Below are 16337 nucleotides of genomic sequence, written 5' to 3'. Positions count from 1 at the left end.
CCAGTCGGGATAGAACGTGTATCGTTCACTTTTCCGTTTCCTCTTTCTTAACGGGGGGGGGGGGGGGGGGGGGGGGGGCTGTGAATGTGTTATAACCTCAAGCAGGCTTTGTCTGAACCTTCAGTCTGTGACTCTTTAGCTGTCTCGAGCATGACCCAGGTGTTCTGTTGACAGCTGGAAAGAGGAGGTGAGGGAGGGAGACAGACAGAAGGAGTGTGAATTCTCTAAAATGATGTATTCAGGGATTAGTACTGTTACATGACTTCCCGCCCATATGCACACAGGCCCCAGGGAAGCCATTCAAATTTCCCCAGCCTTGCAGAAAAGGCACATGGTAATTGCAGTTTTGTACATTTTATAGTTCTTTATTTCAATGAATGTCTGAGTCCTCGAAGCCATTTAGCCTTCTCTTCTTGTCTGTTGTTTCTTTGTTTTGTTCTGAAACTGTGTTCAGTGTTTTTTCATCCGGGCTGCTGCTTTCACCATCAGCTATTGATCGTTGAAGGCTAACCGCTAGCACGCCCTTGGAGGGTGACTGGAGGAGAGTAGCTGATACATGAAGCCATTTTAGGGTCGGCTTGTCTGGGACAGGATTCTCAGGTGAACGAGGGAGGGATTTTAGTCGCCATCTGGTGATCGTAGACAAACTACAGCCCAATGACTGTGACTGTCTCCGTCCTTCATAATAAAAGCCCCACGTGGGGTAAACACCCGGGCACAAAATGGTCCATGTCTAAGCGTTGACGTTCAAGCAGAAAGGAGGAGGATGTGGACGAAGTGCGATTTCATCCACTTTTTTTAAAATGGAAAACACGTTTTTTCAGGCCCTATACCTTGCCTTTTGGATGTCGGGGAGGAGTAAGTGGTCCACATCATAGATATATATAAAGACTAGATGTCTTACAGCGGAGTCTAGAACGTCCGCACATGGCGGCCATCTTGCTACAGTCAACTCGCTCACCCATAACATTCGTCAGAGATGTCTTTATGCCACTGCATACTTCTATTCTATTAAATAAAAAATAAATAAAAAATCATAAATATGCAGTGGCATAACGACATCTCTGACGTTGATAACAAACCAAACAGTTTCAAAGTCGGTTGAAAATTGAGCAAGTCATGAATATGGTCATTTAAAAAGTACATGTAGCACCAACACAATGTTATGGGTGAGCGAGTTGACTGTAGCAAGATGGCCACCATGTGCGGACGTTCGACTCCGTTGTCCGGCAATGCGGACGAGACATCTACCATTTATATATATCTATGGTCCACATCCCCAGAGGCGATGAGAAAATGTAAACATGAGCCGTCGCCGCCCGCTACCTGCCTCGCTTCTGAGTCATAACGTTAAAGAGCTAGCCTAGACAGTCACCGATAACTGAGGTAAATTAAACACATTTACTAAAATTGGCCCCTCTCGCCGATGGCTTCTCTTAATTCTTCCGCTGAGAGAACCGAAGCGTGGAAATGCTGAGTCATCCTCCCTTGATCCCGATAAGAGAGAGGAGTACGTGGCCAAACTGGGGGGGGTTCTGATGACGACAGCACGGAGTCACCGAGGTTGTTTATCTCTTACAAGATGGCGGAGCGCTGGTCTGAATGTCGTGATGACGCCACCCTGCTCAGTCACCCAGATGGGAATCTGGGTGACTGATGGTGGGAGTGTACCTGAGGGACGAGGACTGGGGGTTCACATGGGGGGCGCAGCCCTGCGTGGGTTGGATCAGTGTCAGGGGAGACGTACTGTACGTGTCTGAGAAAGCCTTTCTGCAGTGATCCTTCTCTGGTGTGTTAGAAACCAGAGTTGTGGGCCCATTAGAATTTCAGTGGTTAAACATGGAAGGGTTGTGTTTTCATTGTAGACTGACACCTATGGTTATGTTGAGGCTCTTCGTTTTTTTTAATGAAAAACCAACTTATTGGATATCTTTGTCCCCGGCTGTCAGGTTAAGTAGCTTAATGTCTTAGTTACAAATCCTACTACTTTCACTGTGTATTCCTCCTTCCTGTGGATCAGTGCTAACAGGATTTGGAGCATAAATGCACACAGCTTGAACAATAATTGTGTTGTAATTGTCCACAAAAAAGATTTTTTATAGAAAAAACTGCCCTTCATCTCTTTACCATGCAGTGACGAGGGAGAGGGAGAGGAAAACCAGAGCTTTCTGCAGCTCCTGTGCCAATGTCAGGGGTTGTCATAGCAACCGGAATCCGGTCCTGTACCTGTTGCCATGGATGAGAAGGGCAGAGTGATGACGTGTATATATAAGGCAGAAGGATATGTCTGCCATTTTAAGTTTATACTTTTGATTTAAAAAATGCAGTCACCGTTTGATGTCAAAAGCAAACCAAGATATTTGTTTGTATGTGGATGAGGCCTTATACGTAGATATCCATTTGTTTCTCTTTACTCATCAAATCTAGGAATGCTAATACATTTTCAAAGATATTTTGCAGAAGATCCCTCCCCCACATACACACATACATACACACACATACACACACACACCTGAACTGAGTGAGTGATGAAACGTTGTGAAAGCTGTGCAGGGTAGGTGAGCCACGCTAGATGAACATGGAGCACGCTCTGTCACTATCCTGTACACTGCGGAGGCTAGTGCGGAGCGCACTATAAATAAAAGGTGAAGGACAAAATTCAGGTCAAGGTGCTTCACTCTTGAACATTTCATGACCTCTCTTCAGTAGAGGACTCTTCTAAATAGGTTGCTGATTACCCAAGCTGATGAGGCTCTCATCTGTATATTGAACAACATTTTCCACCTGAGAAAACGATGAACGCACACCGCCACTTACTTCTCCCCCTGCCCCATCTTTGTCAGAAACCTGAAACCATCAACTACCAGACAGCACGTAATGATGTCTATCCTCCCCCGTCCTCCTCTCTGCCTTTGCCATCTCCTTTCTGCTATCCTTTCCGTGCGGCCCTCAGTATTGCCAATGTTTTTGCAACCTTTCACCTTCCCCAGCGGAAAAAAATCAAATCTAGCGACAAAACTACCGACTTTCTGCTTTCGTTATTGAGCAGAAGCAAAATAACTGTAGTCCTTCCGTGTTGTGAAAGAAAGCCCCCACCCCACACCAAATTTGGTTTGGATTTACTTCATCACGTAATCTAGCGACTTTTATCGACTTTTCAGAGAGCCAATAGCGACTTCTGATGAGATTTTTGGGCAACACTGGGATTACAGCTAGGCTAGGATTCGGGGAGGCAAGCGAGGCTGAGGTAGTGGGAGGAGGCGTTGAGGCCTCCTCGTCGCGAGAATGAATCACCAGCTGGGAAGAAGTGTCCTCGTGTGGAGCGAGGCTTTTCTCTTCTTCTGACGCTGTGCTGTCATGGCCTCAGAGCCACAGCCTAGCTTAGTGCCTTACTGTAGGCTACCAGACCGTGAACTAGCGTACTGCAGCATAGCGTACTGCAACGTAGCTTAGCATACATGTATCTCGTATCGCAAGGTAACGACCCATAATGTAGCCTAGCTATTACCATTATGTACTGTACCGTACATACATTCCGTACACGCAGGCCGCAGCTGACAACAGCGACAGGCGCGACGAGCCAGGCTAGCGGTTAGCCGGCTAGCGTTTAGCCACCTAGCTCGTTACGGTCCCCCTGTCCTCATGCCCATAACTGGCTGTGGGAAGGGGTTCTGTCACAGACACATCATAATCATCAGCCTGTTTTTACTGCTGAGCCTGGCCGCGTGGCGTTGGCACTCAGGCAGCCGGACACTTTAATAGCCCCTGTAGATTGTTCCAGGAAAGGGGGAATAAGGGCACTGGTAATGTAAATCCCTGCGGGACTCTCCTAGCACATGGGCTCCAGTTTCCCTTTGGACTCAGGTCAGAGGTGAGACAGTGCTTTATTTAGCCCCCCACCCACCCCATCCTTTCTCCCCTTACCCCTCTCTTCATTTCCCCCACCCCTCTCCTCATCTCCCCCACCCGTCTTCTCTCCCCCAAACCCATCCTCATCTCCCCCACCCCTCCTCATCTCTCCCCCATCCATCTTCTCTCCCCCAAACCCATCCTCATCAGCCTCCTTTCCTGACAGAGCACAGTCACCACGGCAGCAGTCGATTTCTTCCTCCTTCTCCAGGACACTGTGTGCCTTCCTGTGAGCATGTGACCTGCAAGCGCAGGGCGATATGTAGCCCCCCTCCTTACCAACTGCATTATTGATCAGCGCAGAGAGACTTCTTCACACACACACACAGTTACTGACACACACACACACTTTCTCACACTCACACTCAGACACACTCTCACACACACTCCCACACATACACACACACACACCCTGCAGAAGACATCTGAATGCCAAGCCCTGTCAAGCACCCTCAGTTGCAGTAGTCCCGACCAGAGGTCTAATTGGGTTGTTGACTGTATGTTGGCCATTTCCAAGCACAAGGGCTCATTACTGGTGTGTCACGCAGATTAGGGGACATAATACAGAATGAAGAAAGGACCGTTAATGCCTGAACAGGACATGTTAAACCCGCTATGGGATCCATGAATATGACTGGATGGGTTTTTCCCCAGCATGCCATGGTTGCTGTTGCCGGTCTGTTTGGAGCGTTGCTAGGCCTAGCACACCCGTTGCTCCAGTCAGTCTATCCCTCTTTTTTCCACTTGCCCTCCTCCCCTCCTCTCGTCCTCCACCCCCCCCCCCCCCCCCCTCTCCACTCCTCTCTCTCTGATGGCGGAGGTATGCGTTTGTCTGCGCTGCCGTTGCCAACTCTGTAGATTGGCCTGAACTCGAACAGGACGGCTCAAGCCAACTGGGGCGCAATCTGTCAAGGGGGAGGGTATGGGGGGAGGTGGGGTTATGGAGGGTGGTGGGAGGGTATGGGGGGAGTGGGAGGGTATGGGAGGGAAGGGATGAGGCGGGTGCTTTCAGCAACAACTGGGATGCTAATATCTACAAATATCCTACAGCACATTCCTCTGCCCCCCCCCCCCACCTTGTGGAAAGCTGGGACATCTGTACCGGTGGGACTAGCTAGCATGGTTGAGAGGGACAACATGCCAGGCATGGCTGCAGATTCTTGTCCATTAAGAAATGTCAGTGTGGCCTTTGGGAGGGGAGGGCCGGATGGCTGGGTGGGTGGGGGAGTAATGTTGTGTCATCATTGTCCAGCCATATGCACCGAAACAACAGCTGATGGTCGTGTGTGTGTATAGAGAGAGGGGGGGGGGGGGGGGGGGGGGTTGTACATGACATCGTCAGCATTCTGACTGTCCTCCCCAACTTGTGTTTAATGAATAGAAAAACTAGTACTAGTGGGGTTTTCTCCTCCAAAGCAACGTCCCTGAATTGGTTGAGACAGATTTCCTTATTTGTGAAGCCCAGGCTGTCAGTTTCAGTTCTACAAAAGCTAAACGACTCAAAGTCTCGTGAGGTTTTCAGAGTCAGCCTGCATGTCTGATGTTTCTAAATATATCTGTTTTTATCTCTGCTCTAATTCATAAAGGCAAGAACAGAAAAATATGAGGGATTTCTCAACCATGCCCAAACATCCACAGTGCAGAAAGATGTTGTTGTTTTTATTGTTGGGGCTACCAGAGCTAGACTAACATTGCTTGGACGAAACACTGTATATTTTCCTTTCAAAACAAGGGACTGCTGCTTTTCAACCCCTGTCAATTTGTAGTTGCATTTGAGTTGAAAGTGTGAGAACGTGGATGTGAGCGTCATCACTCTTTTCCATTTACTGTGGTTTTGTTTGTTTGGGATTTTAACAGTGAAAAGCTGTGAAATTAATGTGTTTGTCTTCTCCCCAACAGCCATCCTCAACCCCAAAAACCCAAAGGAACCAGCAAAGAACTTCAGCTTCGACTACTCTTACTGGTCACACACTACGGTATGTCCCCCCCACCCCCACCCAGCAGGTCTTCCTGGAAGTAAGAGCAGTTCTTTCTGTTCTGTTGCGTGTTGACATGTATACAGAATACCTTTGGTAATATTTCATATTGTTACATTCATTCACACAAACAAGCCTGCATATCTTCCTCCTAGCTTTCTATCTTTTCCCCAAAATGGCTGCCAACATAGCTGATTTTCATTTGGACAAAGCTATATTCTTTAACTAACAACCAAAACAAGCCATTTGTAGGGCTACATGTGTGTGACGATGTTGTGTGATCCATCGTAAAAGTGTTTTTATTTATTTATTGCTCCTTACAGATCGAAGACCCCTGCTTCGCCTCACAGACGCTTGTGTTCAATGACATCGGTAAAGAGATGCTGCAGCACGCCTTCGAAGGCTACAATGTCTGCATCTTCGCCTACGGCCAGACCGGAGCTGGCAAGTCCTACACCATGATGGGCAAGCAGGAGGATGGGCAGGAAGGAATCATTCCCCTGGTACGACCTCTGTGAACCACGGCATTGGCCCTAGAATGTTCGACTGTTAGTGTTCTAGATTGTTCACCTGTCTGTGTTCTAGAATGTTCACACGTCAGTGAGCTTACAGCATTCAGAAAAGGGTCATCTACCTTCCGATCTACTTCTGTTTGCTTCTCGTCTCTCTCTTTCCTTTCTTGACTGTAAAACAATGTCTCTTTGTGTGTTCTCAGCTCTGTGAAGATCTCTTTGAGAAGATCAATGACAGCAACAAAGGGGATCTGTCCTACTCCGTGGAGGTGAGTCCCACGTCCTCTCCTGGAGTCTGACTCCTCCTCCGCCTCTCTTTCCCACCCTCGGCGTCCCGATAAAACCCGTCCAGTGATGAGTCATCCCAGATACCTGGCAAAGCAGCGCCTCGCTGTTCTCTGATAATAGTAGCCCTCCATCATCCTCACATTAGTTGCCAGACTAAGACGGGGGAGAGGGAGGAGGAGGAGGGAGGGGTGTCCCTAGCAACGTTCTAGTAGAAGAACACCTCAGCCAGTCCCCTCATGTTTACTTAAAGCGGCATCAAATGAAAGTCTCTGAAACTCTAAAGACCAAACAGAGTAGGTGTGATTCAGTTTTAGATTCAGCAGGAGGCTGTTGGCTCACACAGCGGTTTCATAACTATGTTGCTCTTCAGTTTGGATCTGGCTCTCCCCCCCCCCCCCCCCCCCACTCCAGCTCAAATAACGATGGTAACATAATCATTTCTCAAACTACGATCCCCCCCCTAAAAACGAAATCAATGCCGGCGTAGCTTAACCAGTGTAGCTCCAGCCATGCTAGCCTGATCCTGACCAACAGTGTTCTAGAATGTTCACCTGTCCGGGTTTGTTCTCAGCCATTCAGTGTGATGTACCCCCGGTGTCCACTCCGATGCCCTAACGCTGTAATGCGATTGCTTCTAGGTCAGCTACATGGAGATCTACTGTGAGCGTGTGCGGGACTTACTCAACCCCAAGAACAAAGGGAACCTGCGGGTGCGAGAGCACCCCCTGCTGGGGCCCTACGTGGAGGACCTGTCCAAGCTGGCTGTCACCTCCTACACAGACATCGCTGACCTCATGGACGCCGGGAACAAGGCCAGGTTAGCTTCTGGAAGGGTCCAGTCATGAGGGGATGGAGTGGAGGGAGAAGGGATGGGGGGTGAGGATAGAGAGGGGAAGAGGGAGAGGAGAGGGGGGAAGAGGGAGAGGAGAGGATAGAAGAGGGAGAGGAGAGAAGGGGGGGGGGGAGGAGGGTGGAAGGGGAGAGGATCTTTGGTTCAAGGATGTTCTAGAACCATCCCAATCCCCAGTGCCTGAGGACATCCACAAGATCTCTATTGTCTAGGAGAATGATTGGTTCAGGAAAATTACATCTTAGTTTGTTTGTTGATGGGTTTAGTCCTACTTTAGAGTGTACGGCTGGTTTGGTGGAACTACAAACCGGTTGGTTGTTATTAGGGATGCTTGGCCTAGGTTAATTTTAGCTACACAGATTGAGGGTTTTCCCTTGGGATGTGTGTGTATAGTTGCTGTGTGTCAGTTAGGTGTGTGCCTCCTGAGTGCACAGTCTCGTGCTAAGGAGTGAACTCTGCCTTAATCTGCTGGGCTCTGCTGACTCAGAAGGCTTATTTGTGGAACTTGGCATGTAAGGCCCATCTCTCCCCAGTGTTGTATCCTCCTGGGCAGGCCATACGCCTGTTTGGTTGTGTGTGTGCCCTTGTCGGCATGGCCTACCTCTCCTCATATTAGTCTTGTGCCAGTCACCTCCATTCCGACTGCCACTAAGGCTTAGTCATGGAAGTGTCAATCAGAGAATTTCCTGTCAATGCGCTGTAAATGTTGTGGTAAGAAAGCTATAAGAAATCCTTGCTATTATAGACAATTTGATTTAATGTCCCCAGTATCGTGTGCGTTGTATATTTGGGGAATCGAATAATAGCCGTATTGCTAAGATCCATCATGTTTGTGGGGGACATTGAAGCGTTTATTACAAAAAGACTAGATTATTTGAACCAGTAGTATCAATATTCCCTCAGTCCTATCTCCTTCAGGAGACAAAACCCCTCTCTTAAATTAAACTTGGTTACGATCTTCGCGTGTGTGTGTGTAAACTCTGTTCAGGACGGTGGCGGCCACCAACATGAACGAGACCAGCAGCAGGTCCCACGCTGTGTTCACCATCGTCTTCACTCAGAAGAAACACGACAACGAGACGGAAGTGTCCACAGAAAAGGTTTGTGGAACCCAAACTTAAGTGTGCGTCCCACTTAGGCTGGGCCCTTTGCTTCACGGCTCTCTCCTCATTCAAGAGAGAGAGAAAGTAATCTCGGTTGGCCACGATAGCGATAACACATAATTGTCTTTGCACGTTCAGTGAGAATTTCTCACATAATTTCAGTGAGAAATAACATTCAGCTGGACCTGCATGTTATTTAATCCCTTCAGCACCCCCTCCTCATGCCCAGGCTTCTGTCTGCTATGTTGCTCTGGGCTGGTGGAGGTCTGGGGAAAGAAAAGGTCTTTTAGGATTCAGTTTCCTCTGCTTGTGGGGAGACACAAAGGAAACTCTTGTTATTGTTCACACAGGGCTATTGTTGTGCGATACTACATCCGATCTCACAGTGGAGACATTCCTTTGTTCAACAGTTGAAATTTGTATTTAAATTGCTCAGCATTCTTTTGTTTGCTCTCCCTGTCACTCACGTTCAAGTTTTAAAATGTATGTTGGGAACTGCTTTGAGCTAAAGCAGTCTAAAGATAAAGAGAATCGATAGTAGTGTCATCAGTCCTGTTGTCAAGCAGAGTTTGTGGGGTTCATATTAATGCTGTCTCTACTTTTTGTCTCAGGTCAGCAAAATCAGCCTGGTGGACTTGGCAGGCAGTGAGCGAGCTGACTCCACTGGGGCCACAGGGACCAGGTTAAAGGTAAGTTGACCGTGCTGCAACCAAGTTCAATCAGGTGATCCACTGGGTCACCAGCCACCGGGAATAGATATCTGTAGACATTCAGATTTTATAAAATAAAAAAAAATCTTTCAAAAAGTCATATCATTTTTTTGGGGACAGCCCAAATATGGTGTGGTCACACACATGATACACAATAGATAAATTTAGTTAGCTACAAAGTTAGCTGTGCATCACTGTTACCGTGGTTATCCCATCTTAAAAAAAGGATTGTTGTGTGTTCTGACGGATCTGTCGCTCTCTCAACCCTTTTTATCTTTGGGTTTCAGGAGGGGGCGAACATCAACAAGTCTCTGACCACGTTAGGGAAAGTCATATCTGCCCTGGCCGAGGTGGTGAGTACTGCTCATCTCCAGCTTCTTCATTCTCTCCTCCTTTTTGTCCCTCCCTCCCTTTCTCTGCAACCCTCCCCTGTCTGTTTCTTTTCTTCTCTCTCTCTCTTTCTCTCCTCCCCTTTCTATTCTCTCCCTCCCTCTCCTTTCAAGGAATGTGTGTTTGTAGCAGGGCATTCATAACGTTGTCTATCCTTCTGTTATCTCTCTCTCTCGTTCTCTCTTCCTGATAATGCTTGCCTACCCAGGATAACTGTACCAGCAAGGTAAATTCTTTAGAAGATCAACTATAACCGTCTAATCCACTTGAAGGCCCAAGGCTTTCATGCCTCCGTCCAAACTGACTCCATCTTTTTACATTACATTTACATGTAGTCATTTAGCAGACGCTCTTATATAGAGCGACTTAGAATAAGTACAGGGACATTCCCCCCGAGGCAAGTAGGGTGAAGTGCCTTGCCCAAGGACACAACGTAATTTTTTTGGGAACCGCCCGGGAATCGAATCAGCAACCTTCAGATTACTAGCCCGATTCCCTAACCGCTCAGCCACCTGACTCCATCTTTTTCAAGTCACAATTGTTTTTCTCGCCCTTCCATGCTTTAGGCTTTCATGTATTACGTGAGATGTAGAAAACATCAACTCTTCTCAGGCTTATTAAAAATACTTATAAAACGAAAATATAATTTGGCGCTGCTCCACAGAATATGAAGCCTCAGCTGTTTTAGCAGGAAAACATTCCATTCAGTCTCATTCCACATCTCTTCTGCTGTCGCCATGGGTTACCAATGAGTTACGGCACTCATGAATTATGACTGACTTGACCTCTTCTCTCTGGCTTCTAATATTCCTTAACCATTGTGTACTATTTTATATATATATTTATTTTACTGTAAATCTTTTAAAACCTCCATTGTTTTCTTTGTTTTCTGTTATTTTACATCCTGTACAGCACAGGGGCATAGCCAGAATAATATTTTTGGGTAGTCCTAGAAAAATATGAATAGGCATCTTTTCAGTTTTTTAACTTTGCGATGTGCACCCAGTGCATAATTTTTCTGAGATATTTTCGTTATTTTTTTATTTATTTTTTATGGCTACGCCCCTGGCGGTACAGCACTTTGGTCAACCGTGTTTGTTTTTAAACTAGCTCTATAAATAAATATTGATTGATTGATTGAAGTTCTGGTCTTAACGCCTGTTTTCCGTTGGTCGCAGAGCAAGAAGAAGAAGAAGTCTGACTTCATCCCGTACCGAGACTCGGTTCTGACCTGGTTGTTGAGGGAGAACCTGGGTAAGATGCTACAATTCACAGAAATGCATTTCCTGCATCTATTGTGAGAAATACATTACATTTCCATTTTAGCAGTCGCTTTTATCCAGAGCGATTTACAGTAAGTACAGGGACATTCCCCCCGAGGCAAGTAGGGTCAATTGCCTTGCCCAGGGACACGTTATTTTTCACGGCCGGGAATCAAACCGGCAACCTTTTGATTAATAGCCCAATTCCCTAACCGCTCAGCCATCTGAAATTAGGATGCAGGTGACACTAAGGTGACACTAATGTACGTGTGAACGGTTCGGCACCCCACATTTGTCCGCCTGCCTGACTGTGAAGACGAGAACATCCGTGGGGGGAGAGAAACAGGAAGTGATGTTACTGCCAGACTAGGAGATGCTGCTGTGGAAGCTAGCCGTACATCAAAGTAACTAGACAAGGGAGACCATCCCTTCTTCATCTCAGCTCTCAGGGATTCTGAAGTCGAGTGGATCCCATAGGTCTTAGTGCATATATATGTATTAATTCCCCTTGCAGCCATATCGCCGTGAACACATATTCCCATACGCTGCGGAATCAAATCATTCAAGATCAAACGGTGTATGGTCTGTTTGCTCGCTCGAAGCCTCACAGCTTGAAAATGTTTTTTTGTTTCGGGGCTTCACGGAAGTAAATTCCAATCGGAGACCTGTTCTGTAAGCACGCCGTTTCGGCTCAGTTAAGCCCCGTTTATTGATCCACCGTGTGCTGAAGACTGAGGGGAATGACCTTGGTGCTCTCCGGGTCACACGAATGACCCTCCGCTGACCCCGTCTCCCCAGGTGGAAACTCCCGGACGGCGATGGTGGCGGCGCTCAGTCCTGCCGACATCAACTATGACGAAACCCTCAGCACACTACGGTGAGTAGAGGTCAACTCACCTGAATAGAGGTCAACTCACCTGCCTGGCTTATCGTATTAATAATAGTATTTATGAAGGTCATTCAGCAGAGTCTTTTAACCAAGAGGGTGGGGGGGTGGGGGTTGGGGGGTGAACCTACAACCTCTTGATCTGAAGTCAAATGCTGTAACCACTGAGCTACATGATTTTCTGCCCTCTCGTTTAACCTGCAGTTATGCTGACCGGGCTAAGAACATCAAGTGTAACGCCGTGATCAATGAAGACCCCAACAACAAGCTGGTGCGCGATCTGAAGGACGAGGTGCAGCGACTGAAGGAGCTGCTTCAAGCTCAGGGCCTGGGCGATATCCTGGACAGTAAGTCAGCACGTCACAGCGCCCCCTGCCGTCACGGAGTCCACACAACAGACATTCCAGGAAACTTGTTCTCTTCCCTGGTGCCCACCACAAGCTATCTCTCTTTCGCTCTTTCTTGTCTAATTTCTGTAATTCTTTCATCCACCCATATCTGTGTCCATTACCTCTTTATTGGAAACGTTCTAAAGAAAATATGAACAGAAAACCAGAGTATTGAATTTATACATGCCGTGTAATTGGAATGGCATGACCTTTTAGATTGAGGATAAGTACCTAGTTTGCCACACATACACGGATGGATATCGCTCATTAAGTAAAATAGAGGCTTAACTCATTGTCACATTAATAACGTAATGTGCGATTAATCACTATTTACCTAGCTGATGCTTCTATCTAATTAGAATCTAATAACATTGCACTAATTTCAGTCATTTCGTCGCATCCTCATCATTGTCTCTTAGCGTTGAGAAATGCCTGTAAAAAAATGTTCCTCCCTGTACCATTTTTCTGGTACAGAATGACCTCTCACCCTCCTAATCTTCTCCTGATTCCCCTCAGTTGACTCTATGGGAGATGATTGCCCAGGAAGTGGAAGCAAATGTGTGTATTTGTGGCCTTGCATCACCTATCGCTTAATCCCAATTTTGCGCTTACTGACAGCTAATCATTGCTTTTCCCCCCATACTGTCCCTTGAATCAGCTTCCCCAGCATTGCATGTAAATGCACAAACAAAATGCTCGCGTTAAAAGATGGATTCCCTGACCGATAAGCATTGTAAAATGTGCTAATTCGGGTAGAGTTAGCATGTCATTAGCCTAGCATGCGCTTGAAGCTTGGTTTTCTTATTGATTTTAATGATGCGGGTGAGGTAGAATTGTTTGCAGGCTCACATCCTCATGAAAAGGATTCCCAACCTGTGGGCCGCGGCCCACTAGTTGTCCGCAAGGGTATGCAATTGGGCCGCCAAACCAATGAAAACTATAATATGAATGTATATGTACTGTTGGTAAATTATTCTTAAAATTCGTACAAAATTTAAACGACACTTTGTCTTAAATTCATAATGACCGAAACGCCACTAGTTACGCTTGGCACGTTGATGGTAGCCATTTTCGCATTAACTTGCATACGCCCACTAGGCACACATCACTTCCGCAGATTGCACAAGCCATGTCAACAACTTCTGGTAGCAAGTTACGTTCGTTCTTGCACACAAAATGCAGTTTTTTACAGGAGGTTCAGGTTATCTTCCCAAAATGACGATTAACGATGTATATAGGATTCTATGTTGCTGCCCCTTCAAGCAAGAGGAAAAAGGGGTTCAAATTGTTTTGAGCTACATCCACAATTATGAAGCTAAAGTTTATCGAACTCACACACTAAAATTGGCTATCACGACTAGCTACTTGCTAGGCTAGATATCCAATGCCGGATTTGAGCAGTAACGTTAAACTAAGTAGGCTAGCTAGCTAACCATTTCTAGCTGCTATAATGTACGTTCATTATCTGATTGTCACCTTTCTTGCCAGTCGTTAATGTTAACACATAAATAATTGTTTTGTCATATTTGTTCCCTATGGATAATGTCTTTCTCAGTTTCTAAACAAAATCAGGAAACTGGAGAGATCTCCGTGAGGGCGATCTGTTATCGGTCGATTTAAAAAAATTAAAACACGAAGCCGGACAATCTGAGTGTAGGGTTAAGAGAGAAATAGCCAATGGTTAACAACCTGATCTGGTTATTAAAAGTCACGTTTCTAACTTCACCGTAAGTTCTAGACCTGGCCTTGTGAAGGGATACTGTGTTGGGCCGCAAAAATATTTGAGCTATACAAGTGGGCCGCGAAGTTGAAAAGGTTGGAAATTGCTTAGAATATTATAACTAAAGGCCTGTGCACACTAAGGAAGAGAACTATATAGCCCAAAACGATTATTTTTCTCCAGCTGATGAACTATAAAACACTGACAACCATCCGAATTTAAAGCGCCCGCGCATTTGAAATGGAAGACAACGTTGCGGGAAGCAAATAGTCACGGTTGGTGTGGACGCAAATACAGTTATTGTCCTTGGTGTGAACGGGCCTTAACTCCTAACTCATCTGAATAATATGTCTGTCTTCCTCCTCTACAACCACATCATCTTTGTACTTTACCTGTCTCTCTGAAACCTCTCTTCTTTTCTTAACAATGAAGCTTGTGGTGTTTTTCTTTCACTTATAATCAATTGCAGGTGACAATATTCAAGACTTTAGATTGCAGCTACTATTTCAAACTGAAGCTTTGAGCAACAAGTGGAAAGGTGCATGCACTCACATTTCTTAGTAGCCAGCCTAGACTAGAGGTATAATATCTAGACGGTTTGTTAGCATTGAGTGGCTGTTGGTTGTTATGAAGTGGCTAGAGTTTGTTTTAGAGGTGTCCCTTCTCTACCCTCTCTCTAAATCTTCCCCCTCCTCTTCTACATGGTGTTTGTAGACCCTATCATAAGCTGCCCGGTAACTACACATTTTCTGTCTTCATTTTCTGTCTGAGACTGTCGATATTCGCCAAGCCACATTTGGCTCTGATGTACATTTTGAATGTACATCTGTTATCATAAAACGAAATGAACCTAGAGACTTACCCTGATGCCTCCCTAGTTTTATGAATTATAAATCATTAAAAAAGGACCAGCAGTAGAAGTTCAAGGAAATGTAAGCATCCAGACTTCTGCTCATCTTGGGAATATTCAGTCATCATTTTGCAAATTATTAATGTTCCATTAGTAGCTACTCAAGCCAAGGTTTTTTAGGATCTGCCTCATTTTGCTGTTCTTCGAGGTTAAGAGAGCACTCTCTCCTCACCTAAACTACTATTTTCTCAAAAGAAACCAACATTTAGGAAGGATTCTATGTCTCTGAGTGAGTGTGTGCATCATAACATTCATAAGCGTGTGTTTAAGGTTAAGTCAAAGTTTCACTCATTGTGGCTGAACCGTGGCAGCATGTGTCTCCATCACCTCCTCCTCACGCTGCCTGTCCTCCTCCTAGCCTCCTACTGGCCTCCTCCTAGCCTCCTACTGGCCTCCTCCTAGCCTCCTACTGGCCTCCTCCTAGCCTCCTACTGTCCTCCTCCTAGCCTCCTACTGTCCTCCTCCTCACGCTGCCTCCTAGCTTCGTGGTATCCCTCTAGCCTCCAATACCCTCCTAGCCTGCCTCCTCTCTCCCTTCTCTCAGTCCTTTCAATAAGAGCAGTTTTCACCCATGGATTTAATGTCCAAGTATGGCCTTTGTGTATCTTTCGCTCACCGGCCAAGAATACATTAGTTTATATGAAACCATTTCACGGATTTTGGCCATCAAAGATGTCTCAAACGGTACTTCTAATCCTAATATTATCTTCTGTTATAGACAGAACTCTCTATAAAATATATAGAAGGATAAAGATACCGTATAAGATACAAACGTACGACAAATCTGTAAACAGAAGTATTTCAATTTGAAGTTGCCTGTAGTGAAAACTGCCCTTCTGTGTTTAACTGTTCAGTTTAGTGGTTTCTTGTCGTAAACCTTTGATGTGCAACGTGTGTCTTACACTAGTCTTTCCTCCTCTCTCTCCCTCCCTCCCCATCTCTGTCCTCCCTATTTCATTATGTTGTCCTTTTACCCCCCTCCTTTTTTCCATCTTCTGCCTCTCCCTTGTTCCCGGCCCCTCCCTTCTCAATCTCCCTTTTCTCCTGCCTCCCCCCCCCCCCTTTCTCTCCCTTCTCTTCTCTTCGCTCAGACCTAAAAGACATACACAACAATAAGCATAGATACTTACTATCCTCAGAGAACCAACGCCCTGGCCATTTCTCCACAGCCCCTATTGGCTCCCTGACTGCCTCCCCATCCTCTGGCTCGCTGTGCAGCCAGGTGGGCCTGCAGTCTGTCACCAGCATCCAGGAGCGCATCATGTCCACGCCTGGAGGAGAAGAGGCCATCGAGAGACTCAAGGTACGAGCGTGTTACCCGTTAGTCGCCGCGGCAGCGACCCCCCCCCCCAGTGGTGTAGTCGTGGAGACCTGAAGAACTCTCACATTTGGATTCAGACAACTTTATTGATGCAATACATTGCATCGGTGG

At 46.3% G+C, this 16337-nt stretch overlaps 1 protein-coding gene across 1 annotated transcript in view; it reads left to right on the top strand.

Moving 5' to 3' along the window:
- kif1b (kinesin family member 1B) overlaps nt 1-16337 on the top strand; it is a 70696-nt gene that overhangs the window by 15148 nt on the left and 39211 nt on the right. Inside the window, 13 exon segments of the mRNA XM_067240597.1 lie at nt 5809-5885; nt 6209-6388; nt 6601-6666; nt 7324-7502; nt 8524-8635; nt 9250-9327; nt 9636-9701; nt 9947-9964; nt 10917-10992; nt 11799-11877; nt 12091-12233; nt 12792-12833; nt 15997-16208. Coding sequence (XP_067096698.1) covers nt 5809-5885; nt 6209-6388; nt 6601-6666; nt 7324-7502; nt 8524-8635; nt 9250-9327; nt 9636-9701; nt 9947-9964; nt 10917-10992; nt 11799-11877; nt 12091-12233; nt 12792-12833; nt 15997-16208 — 1328 coding nt within the window.

Source organism: Osmerus mordax, chromosome 7 (assembly GCF_038355195.1).
Source record: "Osmerus mordax isolate fOsmMor3 chromosome 7, fOsmMor3.pri, whole genome shotgun sequence".
Taxonomy (NCBI): Eukaryota; Metazoa; Chordata; class Actinopteri; order Osmeriformes; family Osmeridae; genus Osmerus; species Osmerus mordax.
The sequence above is the reverse complement of the archived record's forward strand: the minus strand, read 5'-3'. Positions and strand labels throughout refer to the sequence as shown.